Consider the following 26,953-nt stretch of genomic DNA (forward strand, 5'->3'; position numbering starts at 1 on the left):
ATAAAAATAAATAAAAATGTAATATTTTTTTATTCTAAATTCAGTTAAAATTTATCAAAGATGTTACTGTCGAAGACAGATTAAGTTTGCGTTAGTTTAATTGATTTTTCAAAAAAATTATTTTATTGTTAAAATAAAAATGTTTATCAAGTAATAATTTATTGAAATGGAGAATAATTTTATACATTTGATTTTTATTTTTATAAATAAATAAAATTATCCTCAACAAAATTTTTTTAATACAAAGCAAAATGTTTATGTGATTAAAATAAAATAAATAATAAAATAAATAAATAAATGTATATGTGATACATATATTTTTTTAATAAATTTGTTAGCAAAGAAGCTCAAAGACTGAAAATGCTTAATGAGTGAAAAAAATAATCAGAATGAACTATCCTTTGCATAATTATTTCAAAGAAAGGCATTAGTATAATTTAGTATAATTAAAAATAATACAAATAATTTGGCATAAATAAAAATCCATCTACAAAACGTAAAAACAAAAACAAACTTCAAATTAAAGGAATCTCAGATAAAACAAAATTTTGAATAATGAATGAACCGAATGTAGAAAATACATTATTTTTATTTACTTTTATGAAGTAATACAAACAAAATCTAAATCAAACTTAATCTAACCTCTTTAACAAATGTTGAAAATTTAAAGTAATCTCTTCGATAAATTTCAGAATTTAAGTTAACAACGAAATTTTGAATCGAAGATCAAAAAATTATATTTATTCACACGAGCGAATAACATAAGAAAAATTCACCAAAATTGATTGAAATCTCGTTTATCAACGACGAAAAATAGAAGAAGCACAAGAGTCTGCACTACGATATTGTAAAAATTTTATTAAAATTATACAATTACATAAATAATAAAAGAAAGAAAGAAAGAAAGAAAAGGAAAGAATTAGAACGAGAATTTTGAACTCACCGATGAATAGGAAAAAGATGAGTAAGCCGAGCTCCCTCATGGAGGCCTTGAGGGTACGGCCGAGGATCTGAAGGCCTTTACTATGCCTGGACAGCTTGAATATCCGGAACACCCTTACGAGCCTGATGACCCTGAGTATCGCCAGGGACATCGCCTGGTTCGTGCTCTTGTCCTGCGGGCTTACCGGCGCCTTTGGTAGGTCAAGCGTCTCCTCCTCCTCGGCCATCACTGTGCCGAGGGTGATGAAGTAAGGAATGATCGCGATGATGTCGATGAAGTTCATTACGTCACGGAAGAAGTTCAGTTTATTTGGACAGGCGAGGAAGCGCACCGATAACTCGAACGTGAACCAGATGATACAAATAGTCTCTATTAGGAAGAACGGGTCCGTGATATCCGGCACTTCGTCCTCCTCGATCTTCGTGCCGTTCGTGGTAGTGTTGAAGACCTTGTAGTGTTTGAACTCGGGCAGGGTCTCCAGGCAGAATATCACGATCGAGAGGAGGATCACGATCACGGATATTATGGCCACTACCCGGGCGCCTTGCGAGCTCTCCGGGTACTCGAACAGCAGCCAGACCTTCCTCTGCAACTCGTGCGACGGCAGCGGCTTCTCCTCCTCCTTGATGAACCCCTCGTCCTCCCTGCCGATTTAATCAGCGTTATCGTCCTTCGCTCCCTCATTTTTCCAACCCTCTAACGCCGCCGCTCCTCACCGTTCTAACCGTAATTGGTAAATGGCGCGTTATCCGCACCCGGAGAACCTTGTTTTGTTTAGAGTGTATACAGGGTGTTTCGTTTAAAAGGAATAAAATCTTGTTCCTCGTAAATATTTCCAGAGGAAATATACCTTCCTCTTGGAAGAAAGAGGATGTTAATCGATGTAATACTCTTTCTTTTCTTTTTTTTTTTTTTTTTGGAAAAGTTTAAGGGGGGTTTAGGTCGAAGAGAGAGATTAATTTAGAAGGAATAATTCTTCGAATCGAGAATAAAAGAAATTTAATGAGATTCGTTTTTTTTTTAGTCTTGATTTTTTATTTGAATCGTTTCTTAAATTTTGGTATATCGTTACCACCCTGTTTACGTTACTATTTTCTGCACAGTTTGTCTTTTCCAAAGAAGAAGAAATGGACTGGAAGAGGGAACAAATTTCCAACCTCCTCCCCTTCCTTTTATTTCCGTGGTAACGAAAGTCGAATGAAACGAGATCATTGTATCTTTCCAGAAACGAGAGATTGAATGTCTCTGAACAAACGAGCCAGCTGAATTTCGTTTAGAAATCGCTCGGATTTTCCGACGATTTTTAAACTTTCTCGTGCAATACGTTTTTATATTTATAGAGACAAAATTTTTACATAATTTTAAAAGAAAAAAAAGAAAAAGAACGTAAACAGGAAAGTTTTAATCGCTTTGTGTTTCTTGGCTTTCATTTTTTTGCGGATATTTAAACATATTTAAACATATTTATAGAAAATTTAAACGTAAAAAATTGCGCAAATGCAAAAAGAAATATTCAAAGTAAACTACATATTTTAAATATGATATTTTAAAATTGAAATTTTTCTTTTTTAAGTTCTATATTTCTTAAACGTTATTTATAAATCGTTCAAATTTTATTTAAAACATTCTTCAGAGATATTCGAATAAACCAATTTAAATAAGTCATCCAGTACATTTCTTATATTCTTTTCTTTATTCTTTACGTTAAAATGTTCTCTACCTATTCGTCAATAAATAAATAAATAATCTTCCTCTGGAAAATATTTTCCAGAGATTCGAGTAGATTGATATAAACAAGTCACCCTGTACATCGTTTATATCTTCTTTATTTTTCATCTTAAAATATTCTCGTCAATAAGTAAACATATAAATAAATGATTCTCGTCCAAAATATTTTCCGGATAGATTCGGTCGGATCGACTTAAAATATTTTCCATCTCCCCCCGTATAATATGAATAAATAAATCGACTCGATTCGTACCTGAATTTGTTGGTGGCCAGCTCGCCCAGCTCGTAGAACTTGATCTCCTCGGAGAAGACATCGAGAGGAACGTTGACCGGGCGACGGAGCCTGCCACCGCTCTGGTAATAGTAAAGTATCGCGTCGAAGGAGGGCCGATTCCGATCGAAGAAGTACTCGTTGCGAAGCGGATCGAAGTATCGGATACGCCTATGCGGATCGCCAAGGAGCGTGTCCGGAAATTGATTCAGCGTACGCAGCTGCGTCTCAAACCGTAGCCCGCTCACCTGTCGAGATCACGAGAATCGAAGATTATTGACACGGTTACCATTACTTTCGGTGTAATATTCGAGAATTCGAGATACTCGAATACTCGTGTATTCGAAAATCTATATCGAGTAATACGAGTAATTCGAATTTGCATTCGAAAGATTCGAGTAGGAACTCTTACTGTATGGTTATTGTCTACTTGAGTTCTTTGCAAGTTCTGAATAATATTTTATAAGTTAAAAGATTAAGTATCGAGGTTTTGAAAATTTATCTAAAAGGTATTGATTCTTGCTGTAAAAGATTCGGCACTGAAGAGTTGCAGTTATTGAAGAGGTTATTGATTGTGTGTTATAAAAGGTAGATACGGAAGTTTTGCAGTTATTTGACAGATATTGATTCTTGTTGCAAAAGATTCGATAAGTATCAAATTTTTGACATTTTTCGAGAGCTATTAAATTCTATTGCAAAAATTTAGAATACCAAAGAGTTACAGTTATCTAGAAGGTATTGATTCTTACTTTAGATTTAATCAGACTTTTAAATTTATTTATATTTTCTATTGAATGTAAAAAAGAATAGCAAGTAAAATACACAATGTTTTTTTTTTATTTTTATTTTTTCTTTTCACAAAATTTTTGGTACTTTTTACGTGAGATTCGTAAGATTTTTTTAATTAAAAATAAAATCAAACATGAAATTTTATATTTTTTTTTTTAAATTATAATTTCATTCTAATTAAGGAAATTTTCTATATACATTAGTAAAAAGAAAAGTACTGTAATTGTAATTTACTATTACTTATATTATTATAATATTGTTTACGATATTTTATATTGTCTATTACTATTGATATTATTCGCATGTTGAACTTTGTGATATATCAGGAAAGATATTTTCCAGTTGAATATTTTATAATTACATAAATCAACTTTGCATTCATTTATTCATAATTTGAACTTCGTTTCAAGAATCAAATATAAATATTCGAATACTTATTAAGTGGAATTCTTATTAATTTGATTGTACAGATTTATGTAAAGAGAGAAGAAATTGAATTCGAATTAAAATAATTTTGAATATAAGTGCTTTACAATTATTCTATTCTCATTCAACAGAGAAATGATCGCGTGATTTAATATATCTATTAATTTGTGATTTTTCTTTTACTATTGAATTTTTCTTTTTTAAAAAGACAACATTACTAAATTTATTTTAATTAAAATTACTCTTTTATAAAAAAATAGCGTGAGAAAATGGATATTTAATTACAAAGATTGTTTTTTATAATACTGATACATTTATTTCTGACATCTGTATCAATTTTCAGTTATATCGATTTTATAGATAAAATTTCATAGTCAATTGAATAATTTGTATTTTTATATTATTATATTACTTAGCATCTTCTGTTTCATTTATTTGAAAATATTGTTTATGCATGATTTTTTTCTTTACTTTTAAAAGCAGAATATAGCTCAAAAGATCATCACCAGGCAGATATGATGGTTATCATCAACTGCGTTGTTTTTAAAATTCTTAAAAAAATAAATGACGAGTAAAATACAATACGTTATCATGACAATTTTCATAAGACAAAACTAAAAACCAACACTAAAATACAAATTACTCACTTAACTGTGAAATTGTGGTATGGCTAAAAATGAATACGCGTGTCAAGAACAAATGTATTATTAAATAAAAGAAATAAAAATTAAATAATTTTTTCTTCTAAATTAAATAATCCCATGATTCTCAGTATTTTTGAAATAACTTCAAAACTGTCGATATATGTCGAAAAAAATATTTTATGATTAAAACAAATGTTTGATCATAATGTATTAGATGCAAATGATAAAAATATTAGAGAAAAATAATTCTTTGAAATGATCTTTGAAATATTTTTATAAAAATCGATATTTTTTTATCCATTTAAATCTAAAAAGATATTATATTATGACATGACACCAAACATAATGTAACCAAACATAATGTAATCTTAAGTTGCAAATAATAATAATAATAAATATCTCGTTCCTATTTTCTCAAATTGTCTCTTATTTTTTCATTCATCTCGTCCATTCCCACTCAACTGTCATATCATCGAACTAAAAATGTCGACAAAACACGAAAACGAACATTTACGTTGCCAAAATCAAGGAAACTTAGAAAATTCACCTCTATAACTGAAAATCTATATATATATAAATTTGATTGGACTCGTAACATACAAGATGTTACTTACGTCACATCTTTAAAGTACAAATTCTAAAAGTCAAAAAAAAAAAAAAAAAAAGAGAGAAAAACAAATACAAAAAGTCAGTTGAAATAAATAATCTTCTAGTTTAATCTAACATTTCCAACCATTAATTTTTGCATGCCAACTTTTGTATCTGTTTCTTTGATCTCCAGAATCGAACAGTATTAACACCCTGTAGAGGATTGTATTTCACTTTCGTATCGAAGGCAGATTCCAGATTGTACGATTTTAAACAACCACTCATCTCAAGGCAAACTATTCCAGGAGGAGGTTCACTGACCGAACGTATCTATTCGCTCTCGTAACATTCTTCGAAGATAGACTCCCACGCGAGCCGCACGCTCTTTCAGTCGCTATAAATATACCTTTGCACTGCGAGACTTCTTTATTAAAGTTTAACGAAATATCAATTGGAAATCGATCCCGTCTCGAATATAGAATTGGTTCGCACTGCTCTAGAATTTATTTCGCTCAATGAGCGAGTATATGAGTCTAAGAAATTGGGAAATTGAGTGAATAGAAATTATGAATTGCTTGCGGTGTTCTGTTACAGGGATCATCGCTTGGATCTACTAAGCAGTCGAATTTTGAGTGGTTGGATACTTATTCAATTCGAATCTAAGTAGCTGAACACTTATAGAATTTTTATGATTTAAATACTCACGCATGATAGTGTCTTCACTAGGATGTCATTTACAATGAAATTTTTATTTTCATCTTTCGTTTAACTTTTTTTGATCGATGACGAGAAAGATGAGATGAATGAAATGACATGTATGAATTAAAATGTTTTTTAGATTAATTAGATTGCGAATTTTTTTGCAAAATCAAATTTTTACAGATAGTAAATAAAGAAATGAGAAAGAATTTTAATTTAGATTTTCTTTATTCTCTAAATGTTATATTTTTGTACGTTCAAATTTTGCACAAATGCATAAATATTCATTAATTATAAATGACAAGAAAAAAAGTTTCGAATTGGACATGTTGAAATATTGGATTTACGATGATTCCAAGATCAATCATTTTCCTGTTAAATATAAACTGCAACTTATAGAATCATAATTATATAATTATATAAATGCAAATTACAATATCGAATTTCTTTTTTTTTTTTTTTACGTGATTTCAAAACTCAATAGATAATAAATAAGAATTCTACTTGAACATACATCGAGTCTAGATATTCATACTCAGAGTTCAAGTTATAACGAATACTGTACATATTCTATAAATGTAAAATTGACTTATGGCGTAATTGTAAAAGATTCATGTCCCTATTAATCTCTAACAATGAACCGCCAATTCTAGAATAATCATGAATTATAGAGAAATATTACTGGAGCAGTGAGATCTTAATATTATTAATGGAGTTAAAAATCTTCTCCAAAGAGATTCATAGGGACGAACGTTTGCGATTATAATTAACCACTGTGTCGAAATTTAACGCCAATTATGAAGAAACGCGGGCGCGGATGATCTATTTTGGCTGAAAAAGAACGATTTTCTTTTTTCGATCCTAGTCGACGAAGCGGAAAACTAATAAACGAAACTGGGGTAATTGCGTCCCGCCATTAGAACGATTAAGAAGAAAAAGAAGGAGTATCGGTTATAACTGTCGCGGCAAAAGCTGTTTCATCGATAATGATGGTCAAAAGAGTGGAAGCATTGCAGGGGGACACCTTTGGCCGCTCAAGAATTAATGTCATAGAAGATAATGTTATAATGTTAATGTTATAGAGGATAAATGTGTGTCGTGATATCAAAAGTGTGCGTAACGTTTCGTTTAAATAAATCGAGTTTTGATGTTGGAATGCGGTGCACAATGGATTGGCAAATTGATATAAACAAGAAAAGGACGCTGACAGCACTGGGATGAAGTGAAAATAATTGTACGATTATTTTTTTAATAAAAAGTTGTTTCAAATATGTTTCTCGTGCGAAAAAGATGAAATGAAATCAATTTTTGAGATTCTGTAAAAATTTTAAACTTTGGAATTTTTCGGTTTTTCTAAATATAAATATACATATATTTAAAAATATTTGTCAACTTTTTAATTTAAATTTTTTTCTAATTAAAAATTTTCTTTAATCTTTTCTTCGTGTAAAATTATTTATGTAAAAAGAGACAAAATTTGTTTCTTGGAAACAAAAATTAAATTATTATAAATCGTTGAAGACAAATTTACAAAATCGATAAAAATAGTAATTTTTAATTGGTTTGCTGCATCTCGAAAAATTTATTTTCAATCTGAATCAAATTCAAATTATAACAGCTTATTATTTCTTTCATTATTAAAAATCATGAATGGGCAGAAAAGAATTTTATTTCTATATTTCATTTCATTCTAGTTGTTTAATTATTTATGTAATTGTATATTTTTGTTATTAATTGCTTTGGATTCAATCGATCATCAAAATACATAATTTATGAAAATTGCGTCACATTTACGTGTATTTATCCTAAAAAAAAAAATTTAAAAATTTAACATTTAAATATTTTAAATTTATAAAAATAATAAAAAAAGAAAAAAGTTTTAAGTATTGTATATAAATAAAAAAAGATTATCTTGTTATGATAATAAATCATAATAATATGTTATTATTATTATATGTAAAATATAGTAAAATATATTGTTATAGAATTAATTATATATTATAAAAGAAAATATCACTAAAAGCTATCAATATTTCAGTTTACATTGATGATACAAAATATTTCGTATCGCCAAAAAAATATTATTTTTAACGTCACTCTATTGCAGAACTGAGGAAATAAATTTTTCAAATAAATAAATAGAAATCAATATTTTTATTTTTTCAAATACTACAGGATTTTATAAATAAATTTTTTTTGAAATAATATATAATTTAATAAGGTAAATAGTATTTCAAAAATATACGAAAAAAAGTTTAAAATATAAAAATAAGAATATAGAATAAAGAAATATAGAAAATTTTTGAAACGAATATTTTATTGAAATACAAGAAAACAATGTTTCAAATAATGGTATCAACATTAAATTTAAAAAGTAAGAAATAACAAAAATTTTTGTTAATAAATTTATCTCGTATTAAAATTTATTTATATATAATATAAATAATAAAGTATACATTATAAAAGTATAAATGTAAAATACAAAATATTTATTTAATTAATTTTATAATTTATACGTTGAAATGACAATATATAATATAAAATGACAATATATGCTTGAAAAAATTTATTATATGCTTATGAAAATATTTCAATTTTCTATCAAGATATGTGTGGTTATTATTTGAAAAATATAATGATTTTAATACATTTATTAGAATATTTATTTTTCTTTTAGTTTTTGTTTACTTTTCACCGTTTGTATTATTTTCCCTATTGTTAAATATACTATATCTTTTCCCAAAATGGACCAATAACATCGAATTAATTTAATTATAAACTATTCTTTTATAATTTATATCAAATTTTTAGAGTTTCTAGTATTATAAAAATTTTATTTTAAGAAAATAGATCATAAAAATAAAATTATTTAGAACATATAAAATACAAAATGATCAAAATAAAAAAATAAATTAATTAAATATTAACAATTTCATTATGCAATTTGTGAATTTTTAATTATTTCAATTTTTAAAATATATTGAATAATTATCATATATATCAAAATATTAAAAAGATGAAATATTTTTTAATCCATTATCCCTCGAAGAATTAAATGACCAGAATTAATACCTCGAGTATTTCAGAAATGATGTAGGAAATAATGTTAAATATTGTAACGTAATGGTCCATTAATATTCACTACTATCACTAGACGGTTGAAATTATGACGAAAGTATTTCATAAAAGCCATTGCGATCAGTCTGTGCGCTTATCTGTGTAGTACCGACCATTGTCGCTAGACGGCCTTAAGTGCCAACTTTCTCTCTCATTAGCATTATTTATGCTATGAAGTATATTTAATTCCTCTTATAAGGAGGCAAGATTGATCGATTTTTTCGTTTATCGATTCGTTTTAATTCTTCAACCATTTTCTATCTTCTATCTAAAATGATGGTTAAAAATACTTTGTACAGAAATTAAATTATTTCTATATAATAATATAGATTTAGTTGTAAACTTTTAACAAATAAGTAATGTACTATAATATTGCAGAATATATTTAATTTAAATAGTAGATAACGAGCTAGCGTATAGAATTAGTTTTAAGAAAAATAAAGATACATTTTACGCGAGGTTATCGTGGATTTAATCACAATCTATATTCTGTTGCCCATAACTCGATGTAGATAGGCAATTGAAATTGGCAAATATTTCCTACACACAGGTCAAATGCAAACAGCGTGTTATAACCGCGCTAGAATAGCAGAGATGGCAACTTCGATACTAGGATATTTTTCTCTCTATATATAATGTATATAAAAAAAATTTATAAATTATAAAGTATTGTTAAAATATTAAATACGATTTGTTTCCAACGATACTTTTAGAAAAATGAAATTTTACAAAGATTATTAAAAAAATTTTTCGAAGACGACAATATTATTTATTTTAATGTTATTTATTTTAACATATTTCAAATTTTTTCTAATTCTAGCTCATACTGATACGAAAAATTATTGAACCATTGAATTCTTTATTTTTTTCTCATTCGTTAAAAATATTTCGTATCGATCGAATTTCAACATTTAAACGTTTTTTTATTATCGATAGAAGAATTGTACGAATTTCATTTGCACGGATTCCAAGATAATGAATTGAAGAGCAAAAACATTGATCGTCGGATACCGGATGCCGACTATAAAAATCTATTATTTGGGACAGGCAATTAGCCTTTTCGAACATTATAGCGCGCGATTCGATTGAGAGGACGGTCGCATCGCGATGACGAGCGACCCGTCGAGAACAGAAATTGGATTGTACTCGCGACGGCGCGGATACACGCGTATGCACTGTGTCGCCGATCGATATTTAGTCTCGTTATCGAACGTCCGCGAATGGCCATGATTTCTCACGGAAATCGTCTTTCGATCGCCTCTCCCCTTTTGCTTTTACCCTTTATGAAGTTCGTTTCTTCGAATAAGTGGAGTGGATTCGTACACTTTATTTATTAAAATGAAAAGAATAAATAATTATTTCAAATAAAGTGAGATAATGTTTATTCGAGGAATTATTTTTAAAACGATTCGTTTGTTAAATTGTTTATTATTTCGAATGATAAGATAGAGAATAGAATATAATTTTCCATATTTGAGAAATATAGATTTTATTTAAAATTGAAGAGTCTAAAAATGAATGTATATAGAAAAATAATTTTTATGTATAGAAATTCCATTGCACAAAAAATATTTTTGTAAAAAATATCTTTGTAATAAAATAAAAAAAATATTAGAATAATTAATTTCTCAAATTTCTACTATTTAATATTATTAAAAATATAATAATGTAAAATGTAATAATTATTTAATATAAAGAATAAAATAGAAATTATATTTGAATAAAAATTTATTTCAATAACGAACAATCCTGATTTTGAATTTTATCCGAAATATACAATAATTCCTACAAATATTTCAATACTTTTCACAGAGATTGTTTGAATATAATATGTCTGTTATATAACTTTTTTAGAATATAATTAAAACTATAAATGTTAAGAAAATTACATAATAATAACGTTAAAAATAAATCTGAAAGCATACATAAAAGTGTATATTGATTTGAACACTAATTATTGTATTTCGTGACGAAATAATCATTATACAATTTTTAAATTTTACTTACGTAATCTGTAATTGTATCTATTTATAATGGTGATTATATCAACTAATTTTGTACAATTCACGTATTATATTTATAAAAGCATTTTACACTATATTTTCAGAAATGATTCAATCAACATATAACGAATGATTCAGAAAATAAAAATGAATAGAAAACTATTCATAAGGAGAATTTCCATTGAGAAAAATTATCTCAGAATCCATTATGATCTGCATATACAAATTTTCCTTGAGATTCGAATTTCAGAGTTAAGTGAATTTTCTTGTAAGATTCGAAGCTTTTTCTGACTCGCTATATTTGTGTAACATGCGAAAGAAAGAGGACAATTATAATAAGCTTTCAATCACGAATCCAATTTTCTTGCAACAAAAACATTGCAAAATTCATTTTTATCAGTTTCATGGAGATTAAAAAAAATTATTGATTCGTTTCAACATTAAGAATATACTTATTTCAAATTTCAAACTATTTTTTGGCTTCAAGAAGAAACAATGAAAAAATAAAACACAATTAATCGATTTACCATTCTACAATTCTCTAATCAAAAACAATCAATTTTATTAAAGATTAGAATCTGTTATTTCTTATTAAACACAAAACTACTAAAATCTGTAGTAAATCTCTACTTTCCTATAAATATCCCTATTACACCCTACAATTTTTCTCTTTTATATTATATTAAATATAATACAAAACTATCAAAAAATTCTATCAAAATATACACTTCTCTCTGCAAGATTCTCAATTGCAATCAACTTTCGATCCTAAAACATTTTCATGATACACCGTGATACTTGGGACAAGAAGAGGAGGAGGTGGACGAAACGATCGATCCGACAAGAAACGGATCGGAAATTTTTCAAGGGGCGATCGAACGGTTACTGTAATTGGCGCAATGCAGTCGTGTCATCCACGAGGACAGATAATTCCGTTCACACAATACGACCTTGGTACTATATTGCCCCTGATTCCAAGACGAACTTGGACAGGCGCCAAAATACGGTCTGTAGGTCACTTCGTGTCTTGAGATAATCTTGCCTCGTCGAAAAGAAAATAAGTATAACCGGCGTGATGCGCGAACGGCGGCAGCGCCAGTCGTTTGCATTCGAAACTGAAAAACGCGTGGAGATCGATCTGAATGCGGCCCGTTCTGGATAACGATCGCGCGAAAACTAATATACATGTATATTGTGTATGTATATATATATGTGTATGTACTCCCGAAAATATTCAAATATTTGTGGAATATAGAGGGACGGAATAAATGTTTCGAATTTGCAAAAAATGGTAAATGCAAAATTTGTAAGAAATGCATTTTGAATTTTAATGAATCGTGAAACTTTGCGAGAAGTAAAAAGTTATAAAATTTATAAGAAATTTACTTTGAATTTGAATTTTAAGAATTTTAAAAAATTGTAGGTTTTATGATAAATTTTTAATTTTTAATCCGTATGAAATGTAAAATTGCAAAATTTGTAAGAAAGGAATTTTGGAGTAATTAGAGAATTACACTTTGATTACAAAATTTGTAAAACCTTGAATTTTGAATTTGAGTTTTGAGAATTATAAAATTGCAAAATTGCAAGAAATGCATTTTGGATAAATCATCAAAAAATTTCTCTTAAAGATATGATTATATATTAAAGTGAATGGTAAAATTAGTAAAAAACAATAATAACATAAAGAAAAATGATAAAATTATAAAGAGAGAGAAATACAATACAAATACAAAACTATTTCATTTAATAATGATGTAAAAATAATTTTTAACGTAAATTTTAATAAAAAATTACTATCACAAATAATTCTTCATCTTAAATAAAAATATTTCTATAACAAACATTCACTTTTTTTTAGCAGTTTATACTAATTATCAAAATCAAAATCATTCTATTTTCTAACGCTTATAATATATCTTAATCAATTATCTTATATCAAAACATTTTTCTTATTTATCAAAATTATATCAGTATTGGAAGTAATATGTTTAGATTACTGTCCAAAAGTTTGAAAACTAAATCTTTCAAAAATTCATCGATAATTTAATTTACTCCAAAAAAATTGAAAATTAAAATTTCATAATCGTAAAAAAATTTTTACAAAAAAGAATTGAAATCAATGCGAGTGAAAATTATTATCGACACCGATATCTCTATTTTTCCTCGACAACAAAATTTCAAGAAAGGACATATTAGCCACGATTAAAGAAATGATTTCAAAATTTTTGACTGTTGGTGCGTATCACAGTAATTGTTTACGATTTAAAATCGAGAAACGATTTACCATCATTTCGAATCGTTTATTATCCATCGATTCTCTTTTCCCTCCCCCCTCTCTTCAATTCACCAGTTTTATTCCTTTTCTTCGACACGTCGAACATGGGGCGAGCACGACAAGTATGCTTCGTTATTCCGGACAATTGCAATCAAATACGGGTGGGAACATTTTTCCGAGTTTCCAGCCTCGTGCTCGACCCGTGTTGAATTTCGACCCCAATTATCTCGCCGCCTGATGGAGCGGTGAATGAAAGAGACGTAAAACGCGTCCGCCACGCCCTCTATGATTCCACGATTCAAACACACTCGCGGTAAAAGCGCCACGAAATTTATATTAATTCGATCGCCCCACTGCGGCAGCGCTACTGTACCGCGGCTTGTGCACGGCAACCGATACATTCCTTCGTCGTTTCGAAGGTGTTTTCAATATATAATTACTCGAGATCAAATCGTTGCGAGATTGAAATATCGCGTAATCGTTTTTCGACTAGCTATCTTCATTCTCGAGATTATATTTGAATGTGATTTGCGGAAGGAATAAGAAATAGATAATTTTTTATTAATTAGGAAATCGTATTAGAATAATGTAGTGATCGACGATCTCATAAGATTTTGTTGATTTTGTCTTCGAGAATATTTTTTTTTGATTACTTTTCACACATCGTTTTCAACGTCTATTGAATGAAAAATAAGTGTCGAGAGTTTTATTATTGAAATACATATATTTGCACTTTTAAAATAACCTAACCTAAAATATAACAATGAAAAGTCAATAAATGTCTTGAAGACATTTCTCATAAGAGGATACATTGAGAGTAACTCTTAAACAGTAACTTTTATTCTTATAATACAGTATTCATTATAGAAAAATAATTCGTAAGAATTTTACTTCGAAATGCTGATTTTAAAAATGTCATTAGAGCATGAATGCATCTGAATGTAGAGCTGCTCTCCAGAGAATATAAAAAAGTACCATTAGACAGTCATTGTTAACTCGATGTCTAACCTAACCTAAAATATGTTTAACGATAAAATCCTCGAAAGCATTTCTTAAAAATGGATACATTGAATAATAACTTTTCAACGATGACTTTTATTCTTAAATTTTACTCTCATCGAAAAACTAACTCCCGAGAATTTTACTCTGAAATATAATGACATTGTTTAAGATCAAGTTAAATTAGATGCGAAAATAATTTTCGAAAGATAAACTTCTACTAACAAAAATAATTTCCATTTGTAAGAAACACTCTCGACAGAATAAATTCTCTCTTCATTATATTAGATTAGACATTAACTTGAAACGGACTGTCCAAAAATTTTTTACTCTCAACACAATTATATTTCCAATCACGCTTCGATTCCCATCGATCTAAATGAACACGCTTAATAATAATACCCTCGAGAGAAAAACTTTTCTCTCTTCTTTCTACTTTTAAAAAAAAAAAAAAAAAAAAAGATATATACTCACGTTAATGACGACCCTTTCGCAAAAATCATGATCGTGCGGTATGGGCTCGAACTGCGTGACGCCTGTGTATTGGGTATGTGGGTTCGGCCCATCCTCGTCCTGGCTGCTGAGTTTCGGCAGCGATCTGGAAAAGAAACGGTTCTCGGTTTGTTAAACTCTCCCTGGATCGGGTATGTGGCGATAATAATATATACACACACACACATATATATATATATACATACACGAAACACGCTGCTCGGTACACACACACATATATATATAAGATGTACAAAAAAACGAAAACTAGGTTGCGCTACCTCTGGACTAACAGCCCCTATACCGAGCTATTCTCTTAATGAGCTACTAGACTGGTAAGCCACTAGGTCGACAGCCTAATAGGCCGCGATAGCTTGATAGATCGGCCAAGTGACAGATCGATCAAGAATTAACGCCGAGCCAAGCTACTCGATCGCTATGAATCAACTTGGAGTGTACACATATGCATACATACATACGTACATACATACATATATACACAGAGAGACAGGGAGACCGCTAACTTCGGGCGGACCGTTCGTTAATTAGCGATACACTGTAGTGGAAAATCGGTCTGCTACGTGATTCGAGATCGCCGAGAGAAATTGATCGATCAGCAGAGAGAGAGGATGCACGTGCGATTGGAACTCGAATGGTCGCATTCGATTGGGGATTGAGAGACACGGTTTCGGGGGTGAGACACGTGGGGAATTTTCTTTTCCTTTTTCCCTTTCCCTGGGAAGGGAAGATAAAAAAAAAAAAAGAAAGAAAGAAAGAAAGATCGTCGACGGTATTGAAATTGTTACGATTCGTGAAGTAAAATATCTGAATATTTTATATGTGAATAATTGAATAAACGAAGGGATGAAAATAATAGATATACGATGAATTTGGATATTTTTAAATTATAGCCTTTCGAAATGCTTTGTTTATAATATAGTCGAATGATCAGTTATCATCCTCCCTTCTCATAATTATGTAATCTAAGATAAAGTATAATAAATAGTATTTTTAAGTAGAAAGAGATAGATTAGAAATTTGTCGTAGCAAATGTTTCGTATGCAGAATGTTAATACATTTATGAGACACTTTTAAAAGATCAATTCTTAAAAGCCAAAACTAACATAAAACATCTATCGAGACTTATTTATTTTACGTCGCGTTGGATGAAGCGAGAGCGTCTCTATCTCTGTCCTACACTCTACTCTTCATCTCGCTTCATCCAATGCAAACTTACAAATCGAATTACCCGTGACTACGACAATAAACAAGTTTCGATCGATATTTTTTTTTTTTTTTGCATACCAACTTTCTGCAACTTTATTTTGGCCTTATTAGAATCGAATACTTGAGTATCTCTTAACGATCTCAAAAATATCGAAATAAATGGTGAAAAAATCCATGGTTGATTGACGATAGATTCTAGTGTTTAACGTGATACGTACGCCATCTTTCCTTGAGACGGTGAAGGCTCGCGTCTCGTGACTCACGCGTTTGAAGAAAGGTGCGGATCCATTTTGATCGAAAGTTAGAGGGCCGATTGTCGTGTGATAGCAGGCAACGCGCCAGGCAGCTTAAGCGACTCTTAATTAATATCCGCCCATGAGCAATTGAAATAACAAAGTTTATCAGGCTCGTGGCCAATAACAAGCGTGTCTCGTGCATCGTTGTTTTTCATTCGTCCACACGGCGCTCCGAATTCCTCGAATAGTTTCGAGGGAAAGTTTTCCTCGTGTCGTCCCCTCCCCCCCCCTTCCTCTCTCGTTATATAGCGAGAAAGTTAAGGGCCAAAGTTTCGAGCCCTCTCCCTCGCTTAAATCTTCTCACGAATTGCATTTTCTTACGATATTTAAGATCAAAAGGAGGTCTTGATCCTTGAAGGACACGATCGAAATTTCGAAATTTCAATTCTTTAAAAAAATGATATTTTTTTTATTATCGGATAAATAATATGCGGAGAATTGTTAATTTATGGGTTGTTTTCTTGAAATTTCGATTATTAAATATAAACACATTGCTCTTTATAGTAATAATTATAAAGTTAAAATTCGAATTTAATAAATAAATTTGTCAAATTTGAACGATTATTTGAAATTATTTTTATTTAAAAAATTTAAAAAATTTATTAAGAAAAATTAATATATATGATATTTTATTGCGTAAAAATAATTTTGAATGAATAAATATGGACGAGATTAAAGGAAATTTTTAATTTATTAATAATTTTATAATCGATAAATTTATAAAATAAATCTGAGAAAAAAATATTATAATATTCTTTATAAAATTAGATTTTATTTATCATATGATACGTAATCTCAAATATTTTTTATTATTTAATTTGCATTTATAATTTATTTTTCTCTCATCAATTTCCAATGTACGCAACATAAATATTTGCAATTATTTATTAAACAATATGATATCAAATAATTTTTGAAAAAAAATTAACATCTCGAATATTACTATGGAAAGCAACATTTGTTCGTGATTAGAAATCATAAATAACAAAAAAGAAATATTGTCCTCTTGTATACTTACTTTTTCAACATTTTATTACATTTTTGTCCATTCTTATTTATTTTAATATGCAAATTCATTCCTTCAAACAAAGATATATATTTAAGAATTATCCTGTATAGATAGATATTATTTAGTTTCTAATAGAAATTCTGAAATAATGAATTATTTCAAGTAAGTATATTTGACTCGAATAAAATAATTTGACATAAATAACATTGAACTGAATTAATTAATTAATTACGAGAACATTTTACAGTTTAATCGCAGTTCTCTTTCAAAAGAATTCGACGTAATTTCAATCAATCTGTTTAACAATTTTTATCTTTCAATACGTGTCCCTAATTTATATGCATTACATGTATTATTTTCAATACGTATTTCAAATGCAGTTAATCATTTTTACATAATAGAATTGGAGAATATCCAAGCTTTTATTTGATCAGATAAAAAATGAAAATGAACAATTATTTATCAAACAAACCAACCATTGTTTCAAATAACATACAGATAACGTCGTTTTAATGATTATTTTTCAACTTCGACTTATTCGAAAACAATATTATTAAATTTCTTTTAATTAAAATTACGCTTTTATAAAAAAAAAATAGCGTGAGAAAGTCGATATTTAATTACAAAAATTATTTTTTATAATACTGATACATTTATTTCTGACATCTGTATCAATTTTCAGTTATATCGATTTTATAGATAAAATTTCATAGTCAATTGAATAATTTGCATTTTTATATTACTATATTACTTAGCATCTTTTAATTTATTTATTTGAAAATATTGTTTATGCATGACTTTTTCTTTACTTTTAAAAACAGAATATAGTTCAAAAGATCATACCAGGCAGATATCATCAACTGCGTTGTTTTTAAAATTCTTAAAAAAATAAATGACGAGTAAAATACGATACGTTATCATGGAAATTTTTATAAGAAAAAAAATAAAAACCAACAATAAAACACAAATTACTCAATTACTTGTGAAATTGTGATATGGTTGAAAATGAATACGCGTGTCAAGAACAAATGTATTATTAAATAATTTTTTCTTCTAAATAATCCTATGATTCTCAGTATTTTTTAAATAACTTCAAAACTGTATATGTCGAAAAAAAAATTGTAATTGTTAAAACAAATGTTTGATTATAATGTATTAAATGCAATTGATAAAAATATTAGAAAAAAATAATTCTTTGAAATGATCTTTGAAATATTTTCATAAAAATCAATATTTTTTTATCCATTTACTTTTTAAATCTGAAAAGATATTACATTATGATATCAAACATAATGTAACGATTTTAAATAGTAAATAATAATAATAATAAATATCTCGTTCCTATTTTCCCAAATTGTCTCTTATTTTTTCATTCATCTCATCCATTCCCATTCAAATGTCGTATTTCTGTCATCAGCGGATTAAAAATGTCGACGAGAACACGAAAACGAACATTTACATTGCCAAATTCATTCCTTCAAACAAAGATATATATATATGAAGAATTAGCCTGTGTAGATAGATCATTTAGTTTCTAATAGAAATTCTGAAATAATGAATTATTTCAAGTATATACTTGACTCGAATAAAATAATTTGACATAAATATTGAACTGAATTAATTAATTAACTACGAAAATATTTTACAATTTAACCGCAGTTCTCTTTCAAAAGAATTCGACGTAATTTCAATCAATCTGTTTAACAGTTTTTATCTTCCAATAATACATGTCCCCAATTTACATGCATTACATGTATTATTTTCAATATGCATTTCAAATGCAGTTAATCATTTTTACATAATAGAATTGGAGAGTATCCGAGCTTTTATTTGATCAGATAAAAAATGAAAACGAACAATTATTTACCCGTTCAAACAAACCAACCATTGTTTCAAATAACATACAAGCCAGATAACGTCGTTTTAATGATTATTTTTCAACTTCGACTTATTCGAATAATCTGATTCCGGAAACAATATAAAAATGTATTTTCCCTTTTTTTTTTTTTTTTTTTTTTTTTTTATTCCTTATTAAGGTTAAAATAAAAGAGATGTATCGCAAAGTCGTCGAGAAAACCGAACACGGTTTGAGAAAAGAATCAGTGGAGCTTTTGCTGGATCTCTGGCCTGGTAAGAACTACGAGAGAATCGTCGAGAGGACGGTGCGGGGGTGTGTTCCGCGAGCAAAGTGCCAAGAAGGGGGAAAAAAGAGTGAGAAAAAAAACGAAAAGTGTAAGCAAGATCAAAGAGCATCTCCATGCTCCACTTCGCGGTGTCGCGATGGTCTTGGGTCGATTCCCACCACGTTTCTCTCCCCGTTGGACACCATCTTCGCGTTACAAAATTTGCATAAGCGATAAGAAGATGGAAAAGGGTTAAGGATTTCAACGATTATTATGCACCATACGCGATACCTTCACTCGTTTTACAATCCAAATCGGTCGGTAAATAAGTTAATTTTTGTTCTGAAAAATACGTATGTATACAGCATTGCCAATATATGTAGATATATATGATATAATATCATTGATGAATATTAACTCGTGTCGGTTGCATCGGTTAATTGCATATTATGGTACGTTAAACGTGGAACGTTGTTTAATATGTATCCAAATTTGAAATGCATGCTATACGGATAACGTAAGTATTTCAAATATTTGAATATAATGAAAATTATTTGTTGCATAAAATAAATTATTTTTATCAACAAATGAAATTCATAATCTCTATAATTAATTTCTATAAAAGATAAATCATTAAGCTATTCAATATATATATCAATTTAAGAGATACTTTAATTTAACTTCAATTTCAAGAAAAAAATGTCGAGAGTGAAAATCTTTTACATCCAGTACTTGGGCATATTCATAATATTCATTCACAATGTCTAATTCAAGAATCGATAAAAGAATTCAGAATCCTTATTGGACACAATGAAACGACAATACGATACCTTAATCACTGGATCTCTGTAATGTGACAATTTGTAATCACTGGAGTCGAGTAGTAATGCGATATCGACTGAATCCGAATAATATGTGAATAAATTTAAATTCTTTCAAATATTATATAGAAATTCGTGTCCTCAACGGCTGTAATGTTTTATACGCTCGAATAAAACGATCGAGCCGCAACACCGTTAATTTCTTCAAATTACTTGCCCCTTTGTCTCTCGAACAGTTGTTCTCTACGATCTTGATTGCGAACGAGGACAAGGAAATAAAGGATGAAAATTCAGATCTCGAGCTTGTAACAAATAAATACTCCATTTTCTTGGCAGAGGGAGCCAAACGCCGTTGGAATATCGGTGTTAAACGACCTTGTTTAATCGCCGTCGTCATCGAGGTGACGGTGGTGGTGGTCGTGGTGGTGGTGGTGGGGGCACTGTCTGAAGTGTTTTCGAAGGAGGTGGCGCTCTTATCGCTCGCCACAGTCGAGCATTGTGCCAAGAGACAAATGTTTCTCGCTCCCCCTTTGAGGTCGGGTCCGATTCCGGAGCGAGATAAAGGACAGATTAGCTCCGGAAACGCAACGATTCAACGGGGTAGTGAATCATCCAACGGATGTCGCGCCACGACGAACAAAAGCGAGATCCCCGGCCAGACGAATTTTCCGGGATGAAAGCGCTTTGTGTTAGTTAGCGGCCGACTCCTCGATGCCGGATGCTGTTCTCGAACTACCTTTCACGCCTGTCGCAAATTCTCTCTCTCTCTCTCTCTCTCTCTCTCTCTCTCTCTCTCTCTCTCTCTCTCTCTGTGCGTCTCTCTCTTTCCTCGAAGCTGCTTTCGTCGAGCCAAGTGATCGATGTCGTTCCCCTTGTGATCTCTTTCTCAAGAACCACGGAGGATATTGCTTCGAGAAGATTCGGAATCTATTTCGCTTGAATATTAAACGGGCAAGTTTATGCGTCTTTCGAAGAGTTTCCTCGTTGAAGGAATAATTTGAATATTGATTTGGGGGATCTATTTTCGGTTTATCAAGATCAATAATAAAATTTGATAAATTTTGATTTTTAGGGATTTTCGAGTTTAAGTAAAATTATCGTGTTCCTGGCTCATGAAAAGTTATATTTTTTTCTATATTTTTCGTTTCACATGAATTATCGTAATCGGATCGATGAAATTGATATCAATCAAAATGACGTCAAAATTTAAACACGAATTTAATTAGATAGATATCGTTGATCGTATTTATAAAGATTATTATACAGATTATTTTTTTATCTCGATATCGAGAATTACAAAAATGATAAAAAGATTCGACGATTTTTGAGTTTCAAAGGATTTCGAATAATAATTCACAATTTCAAAATTTTATAATTTTGAACTTTTATAATTATGTTAAAATACAGATAACAGATTTTCTTGTTTGTAGTTATAAAAAATTGTGAAAGATTATAAAATTTTTCAGCGATATTTCAATGGTTGATGATGAGAAATTAACACACTTTCATTGTTATTAATCCAGAAAATTTTTGATCTATTAAGAATCAACTAACGAAATAATTTAATTTTATAAATATGATTATTTATTATTTACCAAGAAGAAATAAATAGAAAGAAATTCTGCCCAATAAATTCTTTAAGCAATTTTTGTTAAAATAAAACACTTCATTTCTGTGATTTTGTTTTTTTAGAATACTTTCAACGTGTTATTCCAATCCAATATTATTCAGGAAATAAGAATCCTTTTATTCACTACATTACAATATTAGAAAAGAAAACTATAAGATTATTAATTATTTTTATGTTCTGAATACCATAATATAACGTAACATACTGTACGTCATATAATTAGTATCCATCATTATCTCCAACAATTTTTGCAAATGGAATATATTATATATATGAGTGTGAGCCTCAAGTGTGAATGACATTCATTTTCTTGTTCAAATCTAATTCGTAAAAATCACCTAGTTTAGATAAATATTATATTGAAGTATCAGATATTTGGGCCAAATAACTTCCTTCTATCTATCTATCTATCTCTCTCTCTCTCTCTCTCTCTTTATACAATTATATAAAAATACATTTCTATGATGATAAAATACGTAATATTTTATTTTTAGTGGTAGAAACTAAACAGTAATGTTAAAATTTCTATCGCAGAGGATATAAAATATTTTATACAGGGTGTTAATATATTCTTGGACATCTTTAGAAGATCGATTCTACAAGCCAAGATAAACACAACAATCGTTATACAAAAATATTTGGTTGAGGTTTATGTTTATGCATATTAAAACGCAATATAATTTAAGTTTGCGTGGAGCGAGATAGAGAGAGATAGGCAGCGCGACGGAGATAGAATTGATTCGCTCTATTTCCGTCTCGTTTCATCAAACCCGAACTTGAACTGGTTATAGCTTAATAAATAAGCCTTAACCGACATTTTTACATACCAACTTCTGTATTTGTTTTGGCCTTTAGAATCGATCCTCGAAAGGTGTTCCACGAATATATTAATATTAACCTGATTGTAAAATTATATAACGATTTTTTTTTACAATGTTTATAGTAATAAATCTTTTCTATTTCCTTATTGCGGTTTAATCTAGCCAACCATATATATAGAGATAAACAAGCACTAAAAATCTTCATATTAAAAATTTCCTACTTTCCTCACAGATTGAAAACAGATTGAAATGAAATTAGAGAACTCTTGAAATTCTTGAATGAAAATAGAGGAAGTCTAGAGAAACATAGTATCTACGTTTGTCGTTTAATTACGCAGCCAATAATAATTTATCAAAATCTGTCGATGATGTAAACGGAAACCGTTCGAGGGCGACATAGGAAAATATCTAGAGATCTAACGTGCGCGTCGAATTCAGTTCAACGTGATGGATGGTTTATTCCTAGAGCAACGATGACAGTCGATGCACTCTGTGCACCCGGAGCGTAACTGAGAATAGCTTGACGTATCGCAAAAATAGATAGCCGCCGAGCGATGCATCTGCGAGCACGTGTTTCCTTTCATTCTTCTTTTCTTTCGATGGTTTCACCACTGGCAGATCTTTTGAAAATTGAAAACCAATCGTCGTTTACAATTTGTAACAATTGATGTGATTGGCTGGCTTATCAACATGATATCGTATTGCACTTGTAAACTATGGAATCCAAGAAAGGAACAATTTATAGATTTTTAACAACAGAGAGATTCTTCATACGAGATCAGGAATTTGGTTAATAATTATTTTATTGAAATAATTGAAATTTTCTAAAATCAACGTTGTTATGATCTTTCAATACGTTTTTCGATACGAATGTGAGAAAAAAATATTTTCGAAAAGTTCATTAGATTATAATTATTTACAAATTATATAAATTTTCTCTTTTCTTTAAATGGCATTTTTCATAGAATTCTAGCTGATGATCTATCCATTTCATAAAGAAAATTAATTTATCTCGATCAAATCAACGTAAATTGTATAAGATAAATTTTCGTTTTCGTGTAATTTTCTTTTAATTGCTTGTATCAAATGAATCTTGTAAAGAAAACAAATTGAATTAAAACAAATTATATTAAAATCCAGCCAAACCAATTAAAACAATGTTTCTCGTATCCATTCGAGTCCTTTTGCATAATTATGGACTAATTTTATCGTTAAAATTTGATAATTTCAAATTATAAGATAACATTAATGGCTTTGATACTAAAACGAACGAAATATTACAACTAACAACACACGCATAATTAAATATTAAATATTAAAATATGATTTTCAAATAAGAAATAAAGAAACTAACCTTATTTCCGTTCGACATCGCTATCCCTCTCTCAACTCCAAACATTAATCTCATTTTAATCCTCGATACGACCACATACTTCCTATACAAAAAAATAAAATAAATACAAACCACCATTATCGAGATACAAAGGAATATCAGGTCCGCAATTCGCACACCGTGTAACACATTGAAAAAACGAATCCTCGGATCCACTCGTTAATACCGACCGAGTACTTCAAAACAGCAATGGAAGCATTCTGCCGAGTCGTGGACCGACTCGGATAAAGAAAAAAAAAAAAAAAAAAAAGATTCAAAGCCTCTTTCTTCCTGTTATTATTATAAATTCCATTGTTTCCATCCTCCTATAGGTGACATCTATCGTCGATACTGAAAGATAATCAAGAATCAGAACTCTTGAGAAGAGAAGATACCGCGATTAACGATCCTTTGAACTTTCATGTCGCCTAATTGGTGGCGCCCCCATCCACGATTCTCCGCGATAGTATCCCCACAGTGGTTTAAGACGAGAGGGCAACGAGAAGGGGACTCGAGTGCAATAGTTTTGAATGAAAACCCGTTTCCATTGTTAGCCTGGCCGAGGAGAAACGGTTTATTTCCAGTCGTCAATGGTGGACGGGGAGGGAGGGAAAGGACCCGTTCCGGTGCCCACGTATCCGAAGAGGCAGCTGACTGAAAATAGCGCGTCGCTTCGCGGAAATAACGAGTCCGGCATCTTGTACCGTGACCCAGAAAACACGTGCTCCGTCGTTGGCCAACGAGCGGAGAATCACGAGCGAGATCGTCCAACGACACGACGTCCCTCAGGGACGGGACGTGAACAGGGGGGAGGCAACACAGTGTCGATTAACCAACGTGTGCGTCCTCGTTTCATCAACGCGTGGCGTAGTTTGTTCTTTTACCCTGGAAATTGGAATTCGATTCGAGAGCGGGCAATATCGACATGGAAAAGTTTGACGGATACTTTTCTCGCGTTGGATCGCGTTGCCCTTCTTGTGCGTGTAATTTATTGTTTGGACAATGAAGGAAAGGTTTTAGGTTAATTGATTAACACTTTCGAGAATAGGATAATGTGTATCGGAATAAGTTTAGGATTGCGGTGAGGTTAAGTTGAGTTAGGATTTTTAAAAAATCGGAGAAAAATTTGATTACGTTTATTCGTTAACGATTATTATAGAATTTTTAAAAAATTGTAGAGAAATTAGGTTGTTAGAGATCAATTATTTTTCTTTAAAAATTTTTTTAAAAAGTTGTTATAATTTTTGAATTCACATGATAATTTTTACAAATTGTAGAAAAATTGGATTACGTCATGTTAAGAAAAAATTATAGAGATTAAATTATATTAATAATTAAAGAATATTGATAAGAATATTGATTATAGAGAAATTAAATTGTGCAAGAAGTAAAGAATTATGTAAAAAAAATGTCATTACGATTTATGAAAATTATGGAAAAATTAGATTATATTAAAAATCAAGAAAATTAAAATTAGAATTTTTAAAAATATTTTAAGAACAATTACTAAAAATTAAAAGTTAGATTGTGTTAGAAGTTTTCCAAAGATAAAATCGTTACAATTTTTAGAGATTACAAAAAAATTAGATTGCGTCAGAATGATAATATTTATTAGAATTTTTAAAGACGAATTAAGAGATAAAAATTTTCTTAAAAATTGTCGAGTTACAATTTTAAAATACTATAAAGAAATTAAGTTACTCTAATAATTATAATTAGAATTTATCTATTTTTTTTTCTCAAAAATTTTTTTAAAAATACTTGTCATAATTTTTAAAAACTATAAAAAGTTTGAATAGTATAAAATTATCAAGCACTTTTTAATTACAAAATTATTACAATTTTTTAATACTATCCACAGAAGATTTATTATAAAATCCCAAAGAATAGAAACAAAATTTCATATCCCATTCTTAAAACTATATTCACATGTAATAAAAATTAAACATAAAAGAAACATTCGTCTCATAAATTAATTAATCCTGTATTATAAAATTTGACACATCAGAAGAATAATTGTCTTCGATTTGTCATTTATCCACGATGAGGCCAAAAACTACATAATAATACACATCAGAAGTTGAGAGCACACACGTCAGTGGCGAAACACGCTGTAAAACATGTATATACGTTGCAGATACCTATATTTCAAGAGGACAAGCCTCCGCCAGGCACTAATAGAAACACGGCCTCTCGTGGAAATCCGGAAGAACACGGAATATCAATACCGTTTGTTTTATTTGGTCAAGCATTGTTGTGTTTTCGAAATGCGATATGTTTTCTCACGTCTTCATCCTTTTCGAAAAAGCGATTAAAGCCCCTTTCCATCGAAACATCAATCTTGCCCATTCTTGAATTTCATACATATTTTTGCTTTACTCGATAGGCCTCCTCGTTTTTAGACTCGAATTCGTGGAAACTCGTGAGGTAAAAATAGCGTATATACGATCTTCGAGCGGAGCTTCGCGTGTTTGTTGACGCGTCTTTTGTGTTTGGAAGTAACAGGATGCTAGGTATAATTGCCAGTATGCGATAAATGTATCCAAGTTCGAAGTTAAAAGGAAAACATCGTTACGATTTTTGTAAAATTTGTAAAGAGTTACTTTTCGGAAGGATTTGATCGGAGATATTTAAATAATCATTTACTATATTTTGAAGGTTAATTTTTTTTTTTATC

The 26,953-nt window shown here is 29.7% G+C and overlaps 1 protein-coding gene and 1 long non-coding RNA gene across 12 annotated transcripts in view; both read right to left on the minus strand.

The window, feature by feature from the left end:
- Positions 1-26,953, minus strand: part of LOC122710612 (potassium voltage-gated channel protein Shaker) — a 185,277-nt gene that overhangs the window by 20,600 nt on the left and 137,724 nt on the right. For 9 of the 11 annotated variants that reach the window (XR_006345959.1, XR_006345960.1, XM_043928566.1 and 6 more), the window contains exons 2-4: positions 14,960-15,083; positions 2,925-3,190; positions 944-1,587 (exon numbers count right to left, since the gene is read on the minus strand). Coding sequence is in view for 8 of the 11 variants with exons in the window: in XM_043928566.1 (XP_043784501.1) it covers positions 944-1,587; positions 2,925-3,190; positions 14,960-15,083 (1,034 nt within the window). In the remaining 3 variants the exon portion in view is untranslated. Of the gene's footprint in view, positions 1-943; positions 1,588-2,924; positions 3,191-14,959; positions 15,084-16,422; positions 16,684-26,953 lie in introns of those variants that run through there. The other 2 variants (XM_043928568.1, XR_006345961.1) reach the window with 2 other exon arrangements.
- On the minus strand, positions 21,915-25,361 carry LOC122710615. Its single transcript, XR_006345962.1, has 3 exons — positions 24,417-25,361; positions 24,259-24,340; positions 21,915-23,524 (listed from the first exon to the last, which is right to left on the minus strand). It is a non-coding gene; the product is annotated as an uncharacterized LOC122710615 (long non-coding RNA).

The sequence above is a fragment of the Apis laboriosa genome, unplaced genomic scaffold (assembly GCF_014066325.1).
Source record: "Apis laboriosa isolate Shangri-la unplaced genomic scaffold, ASM1406632v1 scaffold14_cov150, whole genome shotgun sequence".
NCBI lineage: Eukaryota > Metazoa > Arthropoda > Insecta > Hymenoptera > Apidae > Apis > Apis laboriosa.